General features: G+C 45.3%; 2 protein-coding genes across 2 annotated transcripts in view; both read right to left on the bottom strand.

The window, feature by feature from the left end:
* Positions 1-3,376: 3,376 nt before the first annotated feature.
* On the bottom strand, positions 3,377-16,203 carry pcolcea (procollagen C-endopeptidase enhancer a). The gene is made up of 9 exons (XM_061248669.1): positions 16,060-16,203; positions 13,837-13,945; positions 13,418-13,676; positions 12,654-12,778; positions 12,311-12,447; positions 11,328-11,680; positions 10,787-10,867; positions 9,264-9,434; positions 3,377-3,890 (listed from the first exon to the last, which is right to left on the bottom strand). Exons 1-9 carry the CDS (start codon positions 16,164-16,166, stop codon positions 3,760-3,762), a joined length of 1,473 nt encoding a protein of 490 aa, XP_061104653.1. The 5' UTR covers positions 16,167-16,203; the 3' UTR covers positions 3,377-3,759.
* A 3,620-nt stretch (positions 16,204-19,823) lies between these two features.
* per1a (period circadian clock 1a) overlaps positions 19,824-21,739 on the bottom strand; it is a 23,508-nt gene continuing 21,592 nt past the window's right edge. Inside the window, 1 exon segment of the mRNA XM_061247642.1 lies at positions 19,824-21,739. This exon segment is cut by the window's right edge and continues 1,160 nt beyond it. The gene's annotated coding sequence lies outside the window, so the exon portion shown is untranslated.

The raw sequence follows: 21,739 nt of genomic DNA, 5'->3' as shown, positions 1-21,739 counted from the left end.
TGGCTTCAGGACAACTCTGTGAATGTCCTTGAGTGGCCCAGCCAGAGCCCAGACTTGAATCCGATTGAACATCTCTGGAGAGATCTGAAAATGGCTGTGCACCGATGCTCCCCATCCAACCTGATGGAGCTTGAGAGGTGCTGCAAAGAGGAATGGGCGAAACTGCCCAAAGATAGGTGTGCCAAGCTTGTGGCATCATATTCAAAAAGACTTGAGGCTGTAATTGCTGCCAAAGGTGCATCAACAAAGTATTGAGCAAAGGCTGTGAATACTTATGTACATGTGATTTCTTCGTTTTTTATTTTTAAGAAATGTGCAAAAATAAAAAAAATAAAACTTCTTTCATGTTGTCATTATGGGGTGTTGTGTGTAGAATTTTGAGGGGAAAAAATGAATTTATTCCATTTTGGAATAAGGCTGTAACATAACAAAATGTGGGAAAAGTGAAGCGCTGTGAATACTTTCCGGATGCACTGTAAATGTAAGTACAGGACCGATCAGACTGAGTTTTATCAATGAAACGAGCGTAACGTTACCTTATTTTTTGACATAGCTGTTGTCTTCCTTCGCCGGGAGAGTGGATATGCCGCCGAGCCCTCTGCGCGAGCCATATGAGCGCCGGCCTCCTGTGACGCCACAAGAGCTGGCGTTTCATTCGGGTTTTTAAATTGTATTTTTTATTATTAATTCTTGAACAAAAATATAAAACAATTGTTTGGGACAAAATTATTCGGCCTCACTTCAGACACGGGAACCTCGGCACTGATTATACTCAGAACTAAATAAGAACGAAATACAGTTTTGTACCCTGTTTTTTTCCCCGCAAGCAAAGTCATATTTTATGGACATTATTTTGATATTATTTTGTACTACGTTACCAGGACAACTAGCGGCTATTCAGAATAATTATTATGAAGTCAAAGGAATTGTCTGTAGACCTACTAATTTCATGCCACGTGCTGCGGGCCGCAGTGTCGACAGGCATTTGCTTCAATCGAGGGCGACACCACCCGATTTCACAAATTATTTACTTTGTTTGGTTCAGATGATAAGATCATTAGGTAAATCAGGAGGTGTAGCGCATGGTTGAGCCAAATGTCTGCAGACTGCGGCCCGCACGACGGGGAGTTGACAAGCGCTGTTTTTCGCTTACTGTACGGTCGAGGGAGTGTACTTACTCCACGTTATTTAGCCTAACGCCAAACGCCTAATTTTAAAATACTGTCTATTATTGAAAAACTAATATTAATTTTTTTGAATGTGATATCTATGGTACATTAAGTGAATCTTTTGTTTCGAATCTACTGGTGCTATGGCTCTTTTTAAGGTCAATGGAGTCAGGAGCTCCAGCAGGTACCAACACACTTGGTGCATTATTTATTCCAGTCTTGGGCTGGAATGACATGCTAACCAGGAAGCTGGTGTGTGTGTGTGAATAATTTCAGCACCATCGAAAAATGTATTGCAAGGAGCTTAAGCGTATTGCACCCTATTGCAAGATTAATTTAATTTAATAGATAAAAAGGGCCACAGTGTCTAACGCCAGTCCTGGAGGGTCACAGTGTCTGCAGATTTAACTCCAGATTTAACTCCAGAGGGTCACAGTGTCTGCAGATTTAACTCCAAAGGGTCACAAGTTTAATCCTGTTGACAATGCAGTCCTCCAACACTGGAGTTTAACACCTCTGTTGTAAAGGTGAAAAGAAATGTACGCCTTTTGTTTTTGCTGAAAAGGAGAGTCAAGGATTCACACACTGATAAACTGTCAAATAAGCACTCTGCTCTGGATGCAAGTAACGTCAAAATGTATTTAATAAAAAAAGACAGAAATATAATCAAAGATAGTTTGTATATGAAAATGAAAGACATATGAAATATGATGATAATCATACTTCCGGCCCCATAACCCATAAGCCGTTTCAGAATCAGAGTGCTGGGATCAGTTCAGTGTTTAGCTCATAAGGGGTAAGGTTAGGATACAGGCATGAGAGAACTGACTCTGGATCAGCCCTGTAGCTCAGGCTGTGCCGGGTATTTACAGTGTAAAGACACACAGTGTACACACTGACTCCAGTGTCTCTACAGTGTAGAGACTACACACTGACTCCAGTGTCTCTACAGTGTAGAGACTGTACACACTGAGCTCAGTGTCTCTACAGTGTAAAGACTGTACACACTGACCCCAGTGTCTCTACAGTGTAAAGACTACACACAGACTCCGATAGTTTAATAAGGATGCATGCATTGAGAAGTCAGCCTTTTAAAGCAAAGCCTGGTGCTCATTGGGTGTTTATAACAGGTGGCTACTTTGGTTTAAATGAACTGAACTTGCTGACATCTGCATACAAGTTCTAGCCTTAGTGTATGTAAAAGAGATGTTCTAGCCTTAGTGTATGTAATAGAGATGTTCTAGCCTTAGTGTATGTAATAGAGATGTTCTAGCCTTTGTGTGTGTAATAGAGATGTTCTGGCCTTAGTGTATACTAGAGATGTTCTAGCCTTAGTGTATGTAATAGAGATGTTCTAGCCTTAGTGTATGTAAAAGAGATGTTCTAGCCTTAGTGTATGTAATAGAGATGTTCTAGCCTTAGTGTGTGTAATAGAGATGTTCTAGCCTTAGTGTATGTAATAGAGATGTTCTAGCCTTAGTGTATGTAATAGAGATGTTCTGGCCTGAGTGTAGAAACAGTAGGGGAGAATATTTTGCCACACAGGGCTGCAGTTTCATGTGCCAAACGAGGGCGCAACGATTTCACGTCAGAGCATTTTTTGGTAAATAAAAAAATCAATATAAAGAAATATGTAGCCTAGAAAATATTGGTATCACCAGGGGGTGACCTCGTATCAATTGCTGAAGCTACTAGCTCGAAAGCTGCCCCCTGGTTTTACAGTGTATTTTAACTGGAGCAAAGAGGAACATTTAGCCCCAAACTTTACGGGCTAATTCCACAGTGGGTAATGTGATCGTAATGTTCCCCACAGAAAGCTCTTAGCAGGGTCATATGCTGCTCGGTGTCGCCCTCCTCTGGCACGCCACGTCCGTGCAGCCTGTCCCGACCGAGGGTTTCACATGAAATATTGGGATGAAATATCCAGCTTGCCGGACCACCGACCGTTTCTGCTGCGGATTTCATCAGAAGGTAACAATCACTGCTCAGCCTCAAAGTGTAATAAACCCTTTAATTAGGCGACATCATAAATTACAATCAAATATAGCAATGACATCTGTGTGTATAACATGACAGTAATACAAAATATAATTTCAGTACTTGGAAGATAAAGGGGGGGGGGGGGTGCTCTGATGGGACCCCCCAGGTGACGACCCCCCAGGTGACGACCCCCCAGGTGATGACCCCCCAGGTGACGACCCCCCAGGTGACGACCCCCCAGGTGACGACCCCCCAGGTGACGACCCCCGCCAGGCGTTTAGTTTAAAGATGGCAGGAATGGCGAAGCACAGTATGTACGCTCTGAAACTTTTGGTTCTTGGAAGATCTGACCTGGGAGGTGTTTCACGAAGCAGGACTACAGCTGAATGGCTGCACTGAGTGCAACCCGGAACAGCTCTTTTTACTTCAGTCCATGTTCCAGATTTGGGAAGATTCCAGGTTTTACTCAGTGCAGTGATCCAGATAACTCTGCTTTGTGAAACGGGACCCAGGACTGTTATTGGAGCTGTAAACTTGAACTTTTAATTTCGTTTGGGGTAAAAGTCTGTGGTGGGATTGGGGACGTTCTGATTGGCCGGGGGCTGTGAGGTCAGCAGGGCCGCCTGCTGAGATTGGTCAGATGCTTCTGTGCTGCTGCCTTGTACAAGAGAGTGAAACTGCCAGGGACCAGAGTGCCACGCCCATTCTCATCCACCTGCCCCATCAGGATGTAGTTCATCCCTGAGAGAGTGAGAGAGAGGAGGGGAGAGAGGGGGAGAGACGGGGAGAGGGAGAGGAGGGGGAGGGAGAGAGGAGGGGGAGGGAGAGAGGAAGAGAGGGGAGAGTGAGGGGGAGATAGAGAGGAGGGAAGAGAGATGGGAGAGAGGAGTGGAAAATGGGAGAGGGCGAGAGAAGGAGAGAGGAAGAGAGAGAAGAATTTTGCTTCACAACTATACAACATGCTGAGCTGTGTGCCTCCACAATGGGGGCCACTTTGTGCATGTGGACTGCAGTGTGTGTGTATAGTGTGTGTATGCTGTGTATAGTGTGTGTATAGTGTGTGTATGCTGTGTATAGTGTGTGTATAGTGTGTGTATGCTGTGTATAGTGTGTGTATAGTGTGTGTATGCTGTGTATAGTGTGTGTATAGTGTGTGTATGCTGTGTATAGTGTGTGTATAGTGTGTGTATGCTGTGTATAGTGTGTGTATAGCGTGTGTGTATGCTGTGTATAGTGTGTATGCTGTGTATAGTGTGTGTGTATAGTGTATAGTGTGTATAGTGTGTGTGTATAGTGTGTATATAGAGTGTATAGTGTGTGTATAGTGTGTGTATGCTGTGTATAGTGTGTATAGTGTGTGTATGCTGTGTATAGTGTGTGTGTATAGTGTGTGTATGCTGTGTATAGTGTGTGTATAGTGTGTGTATGCTGTGTATAGTGTGTGTATAGCGTGTGTGTATGCTGTGTATAGTGTGTGTATAGCGTGTGTGTATGCTGTGTATAGTGTGTGTATAGTGTGTGTATGCTGTGTATAGTGTGTGTATAGTGTGTGTATGCTGTGTATAGTGTGTGTATAGCGTGTGTGTATGCTGTGTATAGTGTGTGTATAGTGTGTGTATGCTGTGTATAGTGTGTGTATAGTGTGTGTATGCTGTGTATAGTGTGTGTATAGCGTGTGTGTATGCTGTGTATAGTGTGTGTATAGCGTGTGTGTATGCTGTGTATAGTGTGTGTATAGCGTGTGTGTATGCTGTGTATAGTGTGTATGCTGTGTATAGTGTGTGTGTATAGTGTATAGTGTGTGTGTAGTGTGTGTATACTGTGTATAGTGTGTATAGTGTGTATGCTGTGTATAGTGTGTGTATAGTGTATAGTGTGTGTATGCTGAGTATAGTGTGTGTAGTGTGTGTGTGTGTAGTGTGTATAGTGTGTGTGTATGCTGTGTATAGTATATAGTGTGTAGTGTGTGTAGTGTGTATAGTGTGTGTGTTTGTATAGTGTGTGTATAGACTATATAGTGTCTGTATAGTCTATATTGTATAGTATGTGTATAGTGTGTGTATAGTGTATAGTCTGTGTATAGTCTGTGTATAGTGTATAGAGTGTGTATAGTGTGTGTATAGTTTATAGTGTGTTGCGTGTGTGTATAGTATATAGTCTGTATATAGTGTGTATAGTGTATAATGTGTAGTGTATAGTGTGTGTAGTGTCTAGTGTGTGCAGTGTGTAATGTGTATATAGAGTGTGTAGTGTGTGTATATAGAGTGTATAGTGTGTGTATATAGTGTATAGTATATAGTGTGTGTAGTGTGTATAGAGTGTGTAGTGTGTATAGTGTATAGTGTGTGTGTGTAAAGTGTGTTTGTAGTGTATAGTGTGTAGTGTGTGTGTGTAGTGTATAGTGTGTGTATATAGTGTGTATAGTGTGTGTAGTGTGTGTGTAGTGTACAGTGTGTGTAGTGTGTGTATAGTGTGTTTGTATAGTGTGTATATAGAGTGTATAGTGTGTGTATAGTGTGTGTATGCTGTGTATAGTGTGTATAGTGTGTGTATGCTGTGTATAGTGTGTGTGTATAGTGTGTGTATGCTGTGTATAGTGTGTGTATAGTGTGTGTATGCTGTGTATAGTGTGTGTATAGCGTGTGTGTATGCTGTGTATAGTGTGTGTATAGCGTGTGTGTATGCTGTGTATAGTGTGTGTATAGTGTGTGTATGCTGTGTATAGTGTGTGTATAGTGTGTGTATGCTGTGTATAGTGTGTGTATAGCGTGTGTGTATGCTGTGTATAGTGTGTGTATAGTGTGTGTATGCTGTGTATAGTGTGTGTATAGTGTGTGTATGCTGTGTATAGTGTGTGTATAGCGTGTGTGTATGCTGTGTATAGTGTGTGTATAGCGTGTGTGTATGCTGTGTATAGTGTGTGTATAGCGTGTGTGTATGCTGTGTATAGTGTGTATGCTGTGTATAGTGTGTGTGTATAGTGTATAGTGTGTGTGTAGTGTGTGTATACTGTGTATAGTGTGTATAGTGTGTATGCTGTGTATAGTGTGTGTATAGTGTATAGTGTGTGTATGCTGAGTATAGTGTGTGTAGTGTGTGTGTGTGTAGTGTGTATAGTGTGTGTGTATGCTGTGTATAGTATATAGTGTGTAGTGTGTGTAGTGTGTATAGTGTGTGTGTTTGTATAGTGTGTGTATAGACTATATAGTGTCTGTATAGTCTATATTGTATAGTATGTGTATAGTGTGTGTATAGTGTATAGTCTGTGTATAGTCTGTGTATAGTGTATAGAGTGTGTATAGTGTGTGTATAGTTTATAGTGTGTTGCGTGTGTGTATAGTATATAGTCTGTATATAGTGTGTATAGTGTATAATGTGTAGTGTATAGTGTGTGTAGTGTCTAGTGTGTGCAGTGTGTAATGTGTATATAGAGTGTGTAGTGTGTGTATATAGAGTGTATAGTGTGTGTATATAGTGTATAGTATATAGTGTGTGTAGTGTGTATAGAGTGTGTAGTGTGTATAGTGTATAGTGTGTGTGTGTAAAGTGTGTTTGTAGTGTATAGTGTGTAGTGTGTGTGTGTAGTGTATAGTGTGTGTATATAGTGTGTATAGTGTGTGTAGTGTGTGTGTAGTGTACAGTGTGTGTAGTGTGTGTATAGTGTGTTTGTAGTGTGTAGTGTGTGTGTAGTGTGTGTATAGTGTGTTTGTAGTGTGTAGTGTGTGTAGTGTGTGTATATAGTGGGTGTAGTGTATAGAGTGTGTATAGTGTGTGTGCAGTGTGTGTATATAGTGTGTATAGTGTGTGTAGTGTGTGTGTAGTGTACAGTGTGTGTGTGTAGTGTGTATAGTGTGTTTGTAGTGTGTAGTGTGTGTATAGTGTGTTTGTAGTGTGTGTATATAGTGTGTATAGTGTGTGTAGTGTGTGCATATAGAGTGTATAGTGTGTATAGTGTGTATATAGAGTGTATAGTGTGTGTAGCGTGTAGTGTGTGTGTAGTGTACAGTGTGTGTAGTGTGTATAGTGTGTTTGTAGTGTGTAGTGTGTGTGTAGTGTGTTTGTAGTGTGTAGTGTGTGTATAGTGTGTGTATAGTGTGTTTGTAGTGTGTAGTGTGTGTGTAGTGTACAGTGTGTGTAGTGTGTATATAGTATGTGTAGTGTATAGAGTGTGTATAGTGTGTGCAGTGTGTGTGTATATAGTGTGTGTAGTGTGTGCATATAGAGTGTATAGTGTGTATAGTGTGTGTATATAGAGTGTATAGTGTGTGTAGTGTGTTTGTAGTGTGTAGTGTATAGTGTGTGTATAGAGTATAGAGTCTGTATAGTGTGTGTGTAGTGTGTGTATATAGTGTGTGTAGTGTGTGTATATAGTGGGTGTAGTGTATAGAGTGTGTATAGTGTGTGTGCAGTGTGTGTATATAGTGTGTATAGTGTGTGTAGTGTGTGCATATAGAGTGTATAGTGTGTGTATAGTGTGTATATAGAGTGTATAGTGTGTGTAGTGTGTAGTGTGTGTGTAGTGTACAGTGTGTGTAGTGTGTGTGTAGTGTGTATAGTGTGTTTGTAGTGTGTAGTGTGTGTAGTGTGTTTGTAGTGTGTAGTGTGTGTATAGTGTGTGTATAGTGTGTTTGTAGTGTGTAGTGTGTGTGTAGTGTATAGTGTGTGTAGTGTGTGTATATAGTGTGTGTAGTGTATAGAGTGTGTATAGTGTGTGCAGTGTGTGTATATAGTGTGTAGTGTGTGCATATAGAGTGTATAGTGTGTGTATAGTGTGTGTATATAGAGTGTATAGTGTGTGTAGTGTGTTTGTAGTGTGTAGTGTATAGTGTGTGTATAGAGTATAGAGTGTGTATAGTGTGTGTGTATATAGTGTATAGTGTGTGTAGTGTGTGTGTAGTGTGTGTATATAGAGTGTATAGTATATAGTGTGTGTGTGTAGTGTGTGTAGTGTGTATAGTGTGTGTAGTGTGTGTATAATGTGTGTATATAGAGTGTATAGTATATAGTGTGTGTATAGTGTGTGTATATAGAGTGTATAGTATATAGTGTGTGTATAGTGTGTATATAGATTGTATAGTATGTGTGTAGTGTATAGAGTGTATAGTGTGTGTAGTGTGTGTATACAGAGTGTATAGTGTGTAGTGTATAGAGTGTATAGTGTGTGTATAGTGTGTGTATATCGAGTGTATAGTGTGTGTATAGTGTGTATATAGTGTGTATAGTGTGTGTATATAGAGTGTATAATGTGTGTATATAGAGTGTGTGTAGTGAGTGTATAGTGTGTGTATATAGTGTGTGTATATAGAGTCTATAGTGTGTGTATATAGAGTGTATAGTGTGTGTATAGTGTGTGTATATAGAGTGTATAGTGTGTGTATAGTGTGTGTATATAGAGTGTATAGTGTGTGTATAGTGTATAGTGTGTGTATATAGAGTGTATAGTGTATAATGTGTGTATAGTGTGTGTATATAGAGTGTATAGTGTGTGTATATAGAGTGTATATTGTGTGTATAGTGTGTGTATATAGAGTGTATAGTGTGTGTATAGTGTATAGTGTGTGTATATAGAGTGTATAGTGTATAATGTGTGTATAGTGTGTGTGTATATAGAGTGTATAGTGTGTGTATAGTGTGTGTATATAGAGTGTATAGTGTGTGTATATAGAGTGTATAGTGTGTGTATAGTGTGTATATAGAGTGTATAGTGTGTGTATAGTGTATAGTGTGTGTATATAGAGTGTATAGTGTATAGTGTGTGTATAGTGTGTGTATATAGAGTGTATAGTGTGTGTATAGTGTGTGTATAGTGTATAGTGTGTGTATATAGAGTGTATAGTGTATAGTGTGTGTATATAGAGTGTATAGTGTGTGTATAGTGTATAGTGTGTGTATATAGAGTGTATAGTGTATAGTGTGTGTATAGTGTGTGTATATAGAGTGTATAGTGTGTGTATAGTGTGTGTATATAGAGTGTATAGTGTGTGTATATAGAGTGTATAGTGTGTGTATATAGAGTGTATAGTGTGTGTATAGTGTATAGTGTGTGTATACAGAGTGTATAGTGTGTGTATAGTGTGTGTATATAGAGTGTATAGTGTGTGTTAGAAATGGTACCTCTCCGGAGCAGTGGGCACTTCTTGCAGGTGGACAGCAGGCGCACAGACATGGCCTCCCCAGCCTGTGTGATGGTGAGCTGGCCGGCCTTGTAGGCCTTAATGAGGGACACGCTGACGCTCACACTGCCCCTGACCGCCGGCGTTATGGCCGTCACCTTCCCGGTGATCACTGCGGAGACACATCATTACCTTCACACGCTACACGCAGTCACACGCTACACGCATTCACACGCTCCACGCATTCACACGCCACACGCAGTCACACACTCCACGCATTCACACGCCACACGCAGTCACACACTCCACGCATTCACACGCTATACGCAATCACACGCTACACGCTACAGGCATTCACACGCTACACGCAATCACACGCTACACACTACAGGCATTCACACGCCATACACATTCACACGCTACACTCATTCACATACTACACACATTCACACACTACACTCATTCACACACTACACACATTCACACGCTACACACATTCACACGCTACACGCATTCACACGCTACATGCATTCACACACCACACACATTCACCCGCTACACACATTCACACACTACATGCATTCACACACCACACACATTCACACACTACACACATTCACACACCACACACATTCACACACCACACACATTCACACACTACACACATTCACACACTACACACATTCACACGCTACACACATTCACACGCTACACACATTCACACGCTACATGCATTCACACCAGCCACTGTGCCTCTGAAACAACTGTTTTATATATTTTTTTGTATTGGCACAAAGCACATTATAGTGTGTGTGTGTGTGTGTGTGTGTGTGTGTATATAACATTTCTAAAAGAATGTGAGTTAGCCAGGGAGACAGATTTGGGCTGCCATCTCTGCATTGTTGGAGGAAAACCGAACCTCCTCCTTGCGAGGTAACCGTGGTAACTGTGCCACTGTACAGCATATGTAGGCAGTAGAGGTTGCCAGCTTATATCCTGGATTGGGTAGAGCCGCTGTACCCCTAAGGGTAGAGCCGCTGTACCCCTCAGTCTCGTGCTGTAAGCGACGGTCACAAAAAAAATGTCCAAAAACTGCGATCATTCTTTTCTCCACTGCGTCCTGTCCAGCACCAGATGTTTCCTCCTGTCTCTGATTTCACACAGCCGTGCAGCCTGAACCACTGCCACACGACAGCCTGAACCACATACGGCCACCAGGTGGTGCCATCAGACTTTTTCAGGAAAAAATGAATGCGCATTAAGCTGACGTGGAGGCCAGTTCATAGCAATAGCACAGATACCCACAAACTCAGGTACACACGGATACCCACAAACTCAGGTACACACGGATACCCACAAACTCAGGTACACACGGATACCCACAAACTCAGGTACACACGGATACCCACAAACTCAGGTACACACGGATACTGACGGGTACTGACCCACAGTGAGTTGTGGGGTTGATGTTAGGCAGGTACAGATGTGTTACAGGTAAGATGTGGGTACAGGTGTGTTACTCACCGAATTCACTGTTGCAGAAGCTGGTCTGGATGTTTCCCGCCCGTGTACACTCTCCTGCACACAGGGGGTTCTGGGGTGTGTCTGCCAATAAACACACATGCCATCAACGCACACACACACACACAACCCATCAACGCACACACATAACCAACACACACACACACACACAACCCATCAATGCATGCACATTGCACATATGCACAGACGCCATCAAACGCATGCACAAAATCAGAACACAACTTTCATACCGTTTTTTGGTTGATGCTTTTATCCAAAGCGACTTGCAGTTGATCAGAGGAACTAAGCAGGGCTCATCCCCTCTGGAGCAGTGTGGGGTTAAGCGCCTTGCTCAAGAGCCCAACAGCTGATCTTATGGTGGCTGCACTGGGGCTTGAACCATCAACCTTCCAGGTTCCAGTCAAGCACCTTAGCCACTAGGCTATAGCCTGCGCTAACCAGTCCAATTATAACGCAAAACGTGTAAAACATCATCCCACCCAATCAGCTTACTCATTTAATCACCCAATCATCAGGCACTCACTCTTTCTCCCGGGGAGGGGCTTCTTCACCACCACCTTCCTGGTCCCCCCAGGAGTGACGGGCCGGGTTCTGGGCGGTGAGGGGCGTTCTGGGACCTCTGGTTTGGGTGTGGTGGGCTCCGGCTGGGGGGGAGGGGGTGGTTTGGGTGTGGAGGGGGCGGGGCGAGGCTGTGGCGGGGGCTTGGGTTTGGGGGGTCCAGACTCCACATGGGGTCCTATCCCGATGTTCCCCCCCACTGTGGGCTCCCTGGACCCGCGGGCAATGCTGGAGTAACTGGCCATGAAGCCATCCGAGGTCACACTGAGGTCAGACACGAACTGCACCAGGAGCTCGTTCCCATTGGTCACAATGTCTCTGTGGGCGGAGCCAGGGGATGCCAGGGGCAAAGGGCACATGGATTTGCATTAATATCAGGGAAATTCACAAACATTTCAGACCCAAGAATGTAGTTGAAGCAGGTTCACTGTAATCAACCGTTGTAATTGATCATTGTAATTAATGTAAGCACTGAGTCATGACATAACATTACTGCCATTTGGCAGACGCTCTTATCCAGAGCAACGTACAACAAAGCGCTAAGTGCATACCCACCACCAGGGACAAGTGCGCTGAAAGACCCTAGAGGGAAGTACAGTTTGAAGAGCTAGGAATGACCACAAAGATAAGGACTTGGGCCTTGTAGATTAATCTGATGGAATATATCTATGAAACTGTTTTAGGAAACTCGACTAGAATAAGAAGTCACGATGAAGAGCAGCAGACCCTGTGTCTCTCCAGGACCAGGTTTGGGGACCCCAGCAGACCCTGCGGTTCTCTAGGACCAGGTTTGGGGACCCCAGCAGACCCTGCGGTTCTCTAGGACCAGGTTTGGGGACCCCAGCAGACCCTGCGGTTCTCTAGGACCAGGTTTGGGGACCCCAGCCCTGAACTTGGCGGGAAGCTGGAGCTGTCCGCCACGCTTCCGGAAGGTTCCGTGAGACTCACCCGGGCAGGTGGTCTCCGCAGTACCTCCCGATCCTCCGCGAATCGTCTTTCTCGCCGCCATTGAAGAACGCCACGTAGTCGAAGCGGCAGTAGCTGTCGAGCTCCAGGTCGAACTTTTCAAACTTCACCTCGATTATCTGCAGCAACACAACATAATGCATCATTATATGAATCATATATATATATATATATATATATGGATTCAACGAGTACAGGAATGCTCCAGTGCAGTAGAACCAGACGGACGGACGGACAAAGTGCAGAATTCGACGTTGGTGGGGTCTGAGTGAAAATAAACACAAGGACAGAGGAGATAAACACGCAGGGGATTGTGGGATATGACCATGTCGGGCTCCACGGTGATGTGCCAGGAGCAGCTGATGCCTGCTGGGTAGTTCTTCTCCGGCCAGTTTGGCGTCTTCAGAGAACCCTGCGGTTTGGTCATCCTCCCGCCACAGAACTGGTTTTCTGAGAGAGAGAGGGAGGGGGGAGGGAGGGGGAGAGAGAGAGAGAGGGAGGGGAGGGAAAATGGAAAACGAGAGGACAGTGAGATGGGAGGCAATGATAAATGTTGCTTTCTCAGGCTTGTGTGGATTTGAGAGCAGCTGGTAAATGGCAGAAATGCTTGTGCATGTTCATTGATTTTCATAAATCCTCATTCCAAAACAAAGGAAAAAACCATAACGTGATTAGCATAAATATACTTGGAAAAATCATTCAATCCTTAAAACTAAAAGATATCAGACACTAAACCAGGGTCACAATCAGCCCTGACAAAACATCCCAAAATGTTTATTTAAACAGAAACGGAGGCGCGTTGAACATCCTGTTTTAAACCGTGGGCTGACTGAGTTTACTCCAATAGCGTGTGAGAAGGCATTCTCCAGCTTTAACGAATAGATCTACATGATTATTGATTGGGCTACACCCCCGACACACCCACCAGATGGGAACAAACCTCAAAGCCTGTTGCGAAATGTCGCACATTGTTGGGAGGAAACCCAAAATTGTTCAACCCTGACACCGGAGCAAAACCTTGTCCATTTGAACAGGCCCCAGGATGTGAGAAGTTGCTGAACGGCAGGATGACTTGTGGGCGGAGCTTACCGTCCACGTGGGGCTTGGCTGCGTTGAAGTACGCCACAAAGCCGCGCCCCCCCGTGGCAGCATCGGACGCCATCTCCACCATCATGGTGTTGCTGGTGGACATGAGGGCGCCGGGCCGGAACGTTCCGCAGAACCGGCCCAGCTTCTGCATGGTGTAGGCGTGGCCGTTGTACACGTCCACGTAGTCATAGCGACAGTTGGGGTCGGCCTCCAGGTCGAAGACCCGGAAGGACAGCAGGACTACGTTACCCTCGGGGACCTGTAGGGGGAGACACTGCGCGTGAGCCTCCGCTGCACCCGGAGCCAGAATGGCGTGATATGAGCTTTGGTGTGATATGATGATCAGAGCCAAGATGGCCCCCGTCAGTGTACCCTGGTGCCTATGCTGCCCGACCTGGGCTGCTGTGGCCGGCGCTCACCGTGATGTACCAGGTGCACTTGCTGTCGGGCTTGTAGTAGCTGGGGAAGCCCTCACTACCCACAAACCCCGAGTCCGTCACAAAGTGACCCCCACAATTAAACACAGGCCTGGAAAGGGAGAGGTGAGAGAGGGTTAATGCACACTCACACACACACACACACACACTCACATACACACGTACACACATACACACACACACACTCACACATTACATTACATTACATTATTGGCATTTGGCAGACGCTCTTATCCAGAGCGACGTACAACAAAGTGCATACCCATAACCAGGGATAAGTTCGCTGAAAGACCCTAGAGGGAAGTACAATTTCAACTGCTACCTGTACAACAAAGATAAGGACGAGGGCCTTTTTGTTTTTTTGTTTTTTTTGTTTTTGAGAACAAAGAAACAGAGCAAAAGTGACCAAAGTTAACTACCCAAACACTGCTTACCTAGCCAACTAAGAATACCGATACGCAAAGCAAGTCACAGAGACGACAATTAGGGTTCACAGGGAGGTAGGGAGGGATGGGGAGAGGTGCTGCTTGAAGGTGCACACACACACACACACACACACAAATGCACACACACATACAAACACAGGTCTGGAGAGGGAGAGGTGAGAGAGAGGGTTAAAGGTACAATAGGTACGATTTTTGTGTAAAAACATTGTTACAAGATGAATGTAAATCCCTTCCTGTCATTGAAAAAGGCTCACTGACATGTTGACTCACCCTCTGCCTGCGTTTATATTCCATCAATTCAAGATATACAGTTGACGGCCGACACTCTGTACCAACACATCGCACAGCTGTATAATAAAGCTGTGCACTAATTCAAGCTCATTGATTGAAAATCGGTTCTAATCGCCACAGCCAATGGCGTTTCAACGTCAGCGCGTTTACAGAGAAGTGAGAGGGATAAACTGTTGTGCTTTGAGGGTGTTTGTTGCTGCACAGACACACAAATACAAAGAAACACACATGGACAAAAATACAGTATGCACACACACACACACACTGAGTCACATCCTGTAAGATGATCTCTCGCCCCCTGAAGTGTCCCCAGGTTCAGTGACTGAAGGGGGGGGCGGGGGTTCTGTCATTTTGTCCTCCTCTCATGTCTGTTCTTTCTCTCCCTCTCCCTCTCTGTCCATCTCATTCTGCCCCCCTCTCTGTCCTTCCTGCACCACCCCCCCACCCCCCCACTTGTGTCTGCTCAAACGTTTTTTTAATCCTGTGGAAAACAGCTTTGCCTTCATGGAAATTTTTCAGACCTAAACTAGTGCCAACATATTTTCACGAATATATATTCATGTGACTAAACTGAGACACGAGACATGTCCCTGAATCTGACATGCCCTTGAGTAAGTGCTGCAAGCAGTGTGCTTCTAATCCCTCTGCCGCTGATCTCTGTGTGCTAATCCCTCTGCCACTGATCTCTGTGTGCTAATCCCTCTGCCACTGATCTCTGTGTGCTGATCTCTGTCTGCTGCTGCTCTCTCTGTGCTGTTTCTGTTAGTTACACAACAGCATTTCTCTAAAAGACATGTTAATATAATGCACATAATAACATTTTTTTTCCTCCGTGGTTTTTCCTGAGAAAAGAGCAGTGCAGAGGGCGAGAAACTTTCCACAACGCCATGATGACGCCGTCCGTGCTGCTGCAGAGAGCGAGCCCACAATGCATAAACACACAACTATGCGCCCTCCCACACAGACAAGGGCCAGGCCAGCAGGCCGCACCCCCAAACCACCCCCCGTCATCCTGAGTACAACCACACTCCAGAACCATCTCTGCAGCCCTGCGGGACGTCTGGACCAGGGGAGGCCAGACTCTCACCCCAGTTTTATCGCCGTCACAAGCCAATAAACAGTAAAACAATAACACAAATAAAAATATAAATATTTACAACTGAAGCCTCGAAAAAGCACCCCTTTCACAGGGAGAGACAGAGTGAGATTACCAGAGAGAGATGTGTGTGAAATAACTTCAGATTAACAGAGAGAGAGAGGTGTGTGAAATAATTTAATATTAATAGACTGTAAGGCTGAATGCTCTCCGCTTAGTTGTAAAAACAGACTTGCACACACACACACACACACGCACACGCACACACACAGGCTCTTGCGCACACTTTCACCCACACACATGCATATACAAGCTCTCGCACACACGCGTATATATAGGCTGTTTCTCTGACACACACACACACACACTGACCTGGTGTAGTTGGTTCTCTGTGTAGTTCTCGGTTGGCTCTGGGCCTGTGCCCATCCCAGCAGTAGAACCAGCCCGAAAGAGACCCACATCAATGCCCTGTACTTCATCCTGCCTTCAGAGAGTGAGAGAGGGAGAGGGGGATGCTAGGGCCAGTACAGAGGGAGGGAGGGAGGGAGAGAGGGAGGGAGCTGGAAACAGCAGGAGGAGAGGGAGGGGGGGTCTGCTTAATTATTACCAGATGCTGCTTCTACATCAGCAGAGAGAGAGAGAGAGAGAGAGACAGGAAAGGAAAATAATAGAAAAAAAAGTGAATTTGTGTTGAGTAAGTCTCAGGGGGGGTATTGTTACTCAACACAAATCCACTTTTTCATTATTTACCTCCCCCCACGAGGCCTCTCCACCTCAGCTCAACCCTGAACCTCCAACCCTCAAACCCTGAATCTCCAACACTCAAACCCTGAACCACCAACCCTGAACCTCCAACACTCAAACCCTGAACCACCAACCCTGAACCTCCAACCCTCAAACCCTGAACCACCAACCCTGAACCTCCAACACTCAAACCCTGAACCACCAACCCTGAACCTCCAACACTCAAACCCTGAACCTCCAACCCTGAACCTCCAACACTCAAACCCTGAACCTCCAACCCTGAACCACCAACACTCAAACCCTGAACCACCAACCCTGAACCTCCAACACTCAAACCCTGAACCTCCAATGCTGTGAGTGTGTGTGTGTCTGAGAGTGTGTGAGTGTGTTTGTGAACGTGTGTGTGTGTTTGTGTGTGCAAGGTAGTATTTATGTGAAGGAGTGTGTGGTGGTGTGTGTGCATGCAAGGGGATGCTTTATGTGCAGTAGTATGTATGTGAGCATGTGTGTGCATTCACGTGTGCATGTGTGTGAGTGTACAGCATGTTTGCGCAAGCATGTGTGTGTGTATGTGTGTGTGTGCACATACAGAGACCACAGCACTGTGAAGAATCCATTCAGATTCAGATTCTGATTCAGATTCAGATTACCCTAAACCAAAATGAGACACATGAGATTTGAAGCCTTTTGCCTAAATCATTAAATTCCTCCCTCTCTCTCTCCCTCTATCTCTCCCTCTCTCTCTTTTTCTCCCTCTCCCCCCACACACCCACGCACACACACACACACACACCCCACCAGGGCTGGAATGTAGGCTGTAATAGGTTGTTGTGGAAACAGTGTGAAGTTATTCTGTTAGGGCCACTTTAGCCTTGAGTTTGGGTCACTCACCCTCCCCCCACATTCCTGCTCTCAGTCACTCTCAGACACTCAGGGGGGAGGGGGAGGGGGGGGGGGGGGGTAGAGCGACAGAGATAGAGGGACAGAGAAAGAGGGGGGGCTCTTTATTTCCATGCAGGAGACTCCGTCTGAACCTCTCGGGGGGGGGGGGGGGGGGGAGTTACTCAATGTGAAATAATTTATTCAGAATATATCACCATGAACAATAAATGTTTAATCCTGCCAAGACAAATTTGAACTTTGAGGTCCTGAAACTTGTAGAAAATGTATTGGCACATGTTGCACTGTTTAAACCTTTACAGTTTGAGATAAGCTCAGTAAGGCTACAGAGTACTGTCACAGCTGTTCTCACATTCCCCAAGCGGAAGGCTGCTGAAGTAAGCCAGAACTCAAACAGAACCACTTAAATTAGCTCCATGTTCACAGAGTAACAAACCAACACTGCCCCCCCCCCTGCTGGTAGTTAGTGAAACAACATGACTGGAGTTTTCATATGCAATAATTAAGATTAATGAATTGCAATCGTTTTAGGAAGACGATAAAGACTGTATTGGGGGAATAATTGCGGCCATTGTAGAAGCTGCAGTTGTATCACTCCAGTGTGAGAGGGTGGACTCCACGTGGCCGGAGCAGGCAGAGGTAGGAAAGGGTTTTAAAATGTTGCACTTTCTTTAGCCATTTGCTCCATTTTGTTGTTGGTCTTGTTTTTGCACGTGTGAGCACTTTGAGGATGTAACACATCTCCGCACATTAGCCTACATAACAAAGCACGATATTATAGAAATAGAAATGTTGAAATAAATTTAATTTGTTTTGTGTCCTTTATTTCAAGAAAATAGTTTTGCAATATTTGCTTTAATAATCCCAGCAGCAGTGTTAGGAAGTAAAAAACGTTTTAGTGATAACACCTGGTTCAGCTCTACAGGGGGAAAGGGCTATAAAGAGACAGCCTGGTTCAGCTCTACAGGGGGAAAGGGCTATAATGAGCCAGCCTGGTTCAGCTCTACAGTGGGAAAGGGCTATAATGAGCCAGCCTGGTTCAGCTCTACAGTGGGAAAGGGCTATAATGAGCCAGCCTGGTTCAGCTCTACAGTGGGAAAGGGCTATAATGAGACAGCCTGGTTCAGCTCTACAGTGGGAAAGGGCTATAATGAGACAGCCTGGTTCAGCTCTACAGTGGGAAAGGGCTATAATAAGCCAGCCTGGTTCAGCTCTACAGGGGGAAAGGGCTATAATGAGCCAGCCTGGTTCAGCTCTACAGGGGGAAAGGGCTATAATGAGCCAGCCTGGTTCAGCTCTACAGTGGGAAAGGGCTATAATGAGCCAGCCTGGTCCAGCTCTACAGTGGGAAAGGGCTATAATGAGCCAGCCTGGTTCAGCTCTACAGTGGGAAATGGCTGTAATGAGCCAGCCTGGTTCAGCTCTACAGTGGGAAAGGGCTATAATGAGACAGCCTGGTTCAGCTCTACAGTGGGAAAGGGCTGTAATGAGCCTGGTTCAGCTCTACAGTGGGAAAGGGCTATAATGAGCCAGCCTGGTTCAGCCTGGTTCAGCTCTACAGGGGGAAAGGGCTATAATGAGTCAGCCTGGTTCAGCTCTACAGTGGGAAAGGGCTATAATGAGCCAGCCTGGTTCAGCTCTACAGTGGGAAAGGGCTGTAATGAGCCAGCCTGGTTCAGCTCTACAGTGGGAAAGGGCTATAATGAGCCAGCCTGGTTCAGCTCTACTGTGGAAAAGGGCTATAATGAGCCAGCCTGGTTCAGCTCTACAGTGGGAAAGGGCTGTAATGAGCCAGCCTGGTTCAGCTCTACAGGGGAAAGGGCTATAATGAGCCAGCCTGGTTCAGCTCTACAGTGGGAGAGGGCTGTAATGAGCCAGCCTGGTTCAGCTCTACAGGGGAAAGGGCTATAATGAGCCAGCCTGGTTCAGCTCTACAGTGGGAGAGGGCTGTAATGAGCCAGCCTGGTTCAGCTCTACAGGGGAAAGGGCTATAATGAGCCAGCCTGGTTCAGCTCTACAGTGGGAGAGGGCTATAATGAGCCAGCCTGGTTCAGCTCTACAGGGGGAAAGGGCTATAATGAGCCAGCCTGGTTCAGCTCTACAGTGGGAAAGGGCTATAATGAGCCAGCCTGGTTCAGCTCTACAGTGGGAAAGGGCTATAATGAGCCAGCCTGGTTCAGCTCTACAGTGGGAAAGGGCTGTAATGAGCCAGCCTGGTTCAGCTCTACAGGGGGAAAGGGCTGTAATGAGCCAGCCTGGTTCAGCTCTACAGGGGGAAAGGGCTATAATGAGCCAGCCTGGTTCAGCTCTACAGTGGGAAAGGGCTGTAATGAGCCTGGTTCAGCTCTACAGTGGGAAAGGGCTGTAATGAGCCTGGTTGCGAGCATTACTGAGGGTCCAGAAAGTTCTACGTATGGATGGTTCCTGTATGTTTTGTGAAATGGAATACGGGGCATAAATTAACACAGAATTAAAAGCCATGTAGCCAGGAAAATATTTCATTTCAATATTTATGGAAGGAAAAAAACAGTACAAAGAGACTGTGCCCAACATGGGGGGGGATCCTGCCCCACCCTGCCTGCTAGGGAAACAAATGGACCAATAAGGATTCAGCAGTCCGGAGCATTCTGTACGGGAATTGGGGTGCGAGTAGCCTGTCCTCCCCAATGCCAGTTATCTACGTTCCCCCGGCTCAGCCAATAGGGACGTCCCGCATTTCCCCACTCAGCCAATAGGGACGTCCCGCATTTCCCCGGCTCAGCCAATAGGGATGTCCCGCGTTTCCCCGCTCAGCCAATAGGGACGTCCTGCGTTTCCCCGCTCAGCCAATAGGGACGTCCCGCATTTCCCCGCTCAGCCAATAGGGACGTCCCGCGTTTCCCCGCTCAGCCAATAGGGACGTCCATTGGGCAGCCGTTGCATCCAGAGCGTTCTTTTGCTATAACATCTTAGCCAATGGGAGCTGAGGTTCTGTTCACCCCAAAAAATAGTCCTCTCTTCCCTGGGGTGCACCAATCAAAGAGAATTTGGTGTGCAACAATGCTGTTGCCATGGGAACAGCAATCTCAACTTGGGAAACGGAGCCGGTCCTTCAGTTTGTCCCCATTTTCACCCCGAATCAAACTAACTGCTGCACACAGGACACGAATACTGAAGGACAGAAAAATAAAGTAACTCTTGTTCTGTTTTCCGTTTTATTAAAAAACACAGATAATTGGTCTGAAAGTTAACGTATACAAGTAACATTTGCACATTTTTAATTTCTTTTTTGTTTTGTACAAAAATAATATACAAAGTGTTTCACAAACAAGATCTGAACCCATCTCAATGACACCAAAAAAATATCAAAAAAATATCTGTAACAAAAAGAGACCTGCATCCTGTACAGTGCAATCGCAAATACCCTGGAACAGGACAGGATGGAGGCGCGTGTGTGTGTGTGTGTGTGTGTTGGTCGCATACGATCCACAAAACTACACGGGTGAGGTTTTCTCCTTGAAGTCAATACTGGTGTTTTTAAATGAAAATACAACATTAATAACAGAGCAGTTGCAGAGCTTCATCTGCTTCAGGAAAAGTAAATTTAGGGGATATATAAGTGGATTTGCCGCTCTGGATAAGAGCGTCTGCCAAATGCCATTAATGTAACGTAACGTAACGTAATGTAATGACTGTTAAACTTAACACCCCCTAGTGGTGAAGGTGGGTAACACGGATGTTTTAGAGGGAATGCACACCAGTCAAACTGGGGACAAGCCTGTGTGTGTGTGTGCGTGTGTGCGTGCGTCGGGGGTGGGGAAGCAAAATTACATTCATTGTTGTTTATTTACATTATTCACAATAGGGACAGTCTTTTCATAAAATACATTTCGGGAAAATACTTTTGATGTTTTAGGTGATAGTTCATGCCATCAATAAATATCACATTTCAAATCAAAGAGCCTCTTTACCAACCAACTTAAAAAATATATATATCAAGCCTTCTTCCTCTCAGCATTAACCCCTCTTTCAAAAAGGCATCACGCTCTTGTGATATGTCTTTGGTTGGAGTTTGGGGTTTTGGTAGAGAAACCTACAGCTAACCATTGGAAAGGGCAGAAGAGTTAGTGTTGTCACATGACCCTGGCATAAAGATGTCATGTCACATGACTGGACTGAACAAGCATCGATGCAGTCACGCTGGAGTTCTGTAGCACTCAGTGACGCTGGAGTTCTGTAGCTCTCAGTCACGCTGGAGTTCTGTAGCACTCAGTCACGCCGGAGTTCTGTAGCACTCAGTCACGCTGGAGTTCTGTAGCACTCAGTCACGCTGGAGTTCTGTAGCACTCAGTGACGCTGGAGTTCTGTAGCACTCAGTGACGCTGGAGTTCTGTAGCACTCAGTCACGCTGGAGTTCTGTAGCACTCAG

The sequence above is a fragment of the Conger conger genome, chromosome 7 (genome assembly GCF_963514075.1).
Source record: "Conger conger chromosome 7, fConCon1.1, whole genome shotgun sequence".
NCBI lineage: Eukaryota > Metazoa > Chordata > Actinopteri > Anguilliformes > Congridae > Conger > Conger conger.
The sequence above is the reverse complement of the archived record's forward strand: the minus strand, read 5'-3'. Positions and strand labels throughout refer to the sequence as shown.

What these genes read in the sequence shown, in the direction of transcription:
- pcolcea (XM_061248669.1), bottom strand. Translation starts at nt 16,166, where the DNA reads ATGAAGTACAGGGCATTGATGTGGGTCTCTTTCGGGCTGGTTCTACTG. An exon ending in AGCCAAGCCCCACGTGGACG is followed by an intron (nt 12,779 to 13,417) that starts GTAAGCTCCGCC and finishes TCTCTCTCTCAG; the next exon opens with AAAACCAGTTCTGTGGCGGG. An exon ending in TCACCGTGGAGCCCGACATG is followed by an intron (nt 12,448 to 12,653) that starts GTCATATCCCAC and finishes GTGTTGCTGCAG; the next exon opens with ATAATCGAGGTGAAGTTTGA.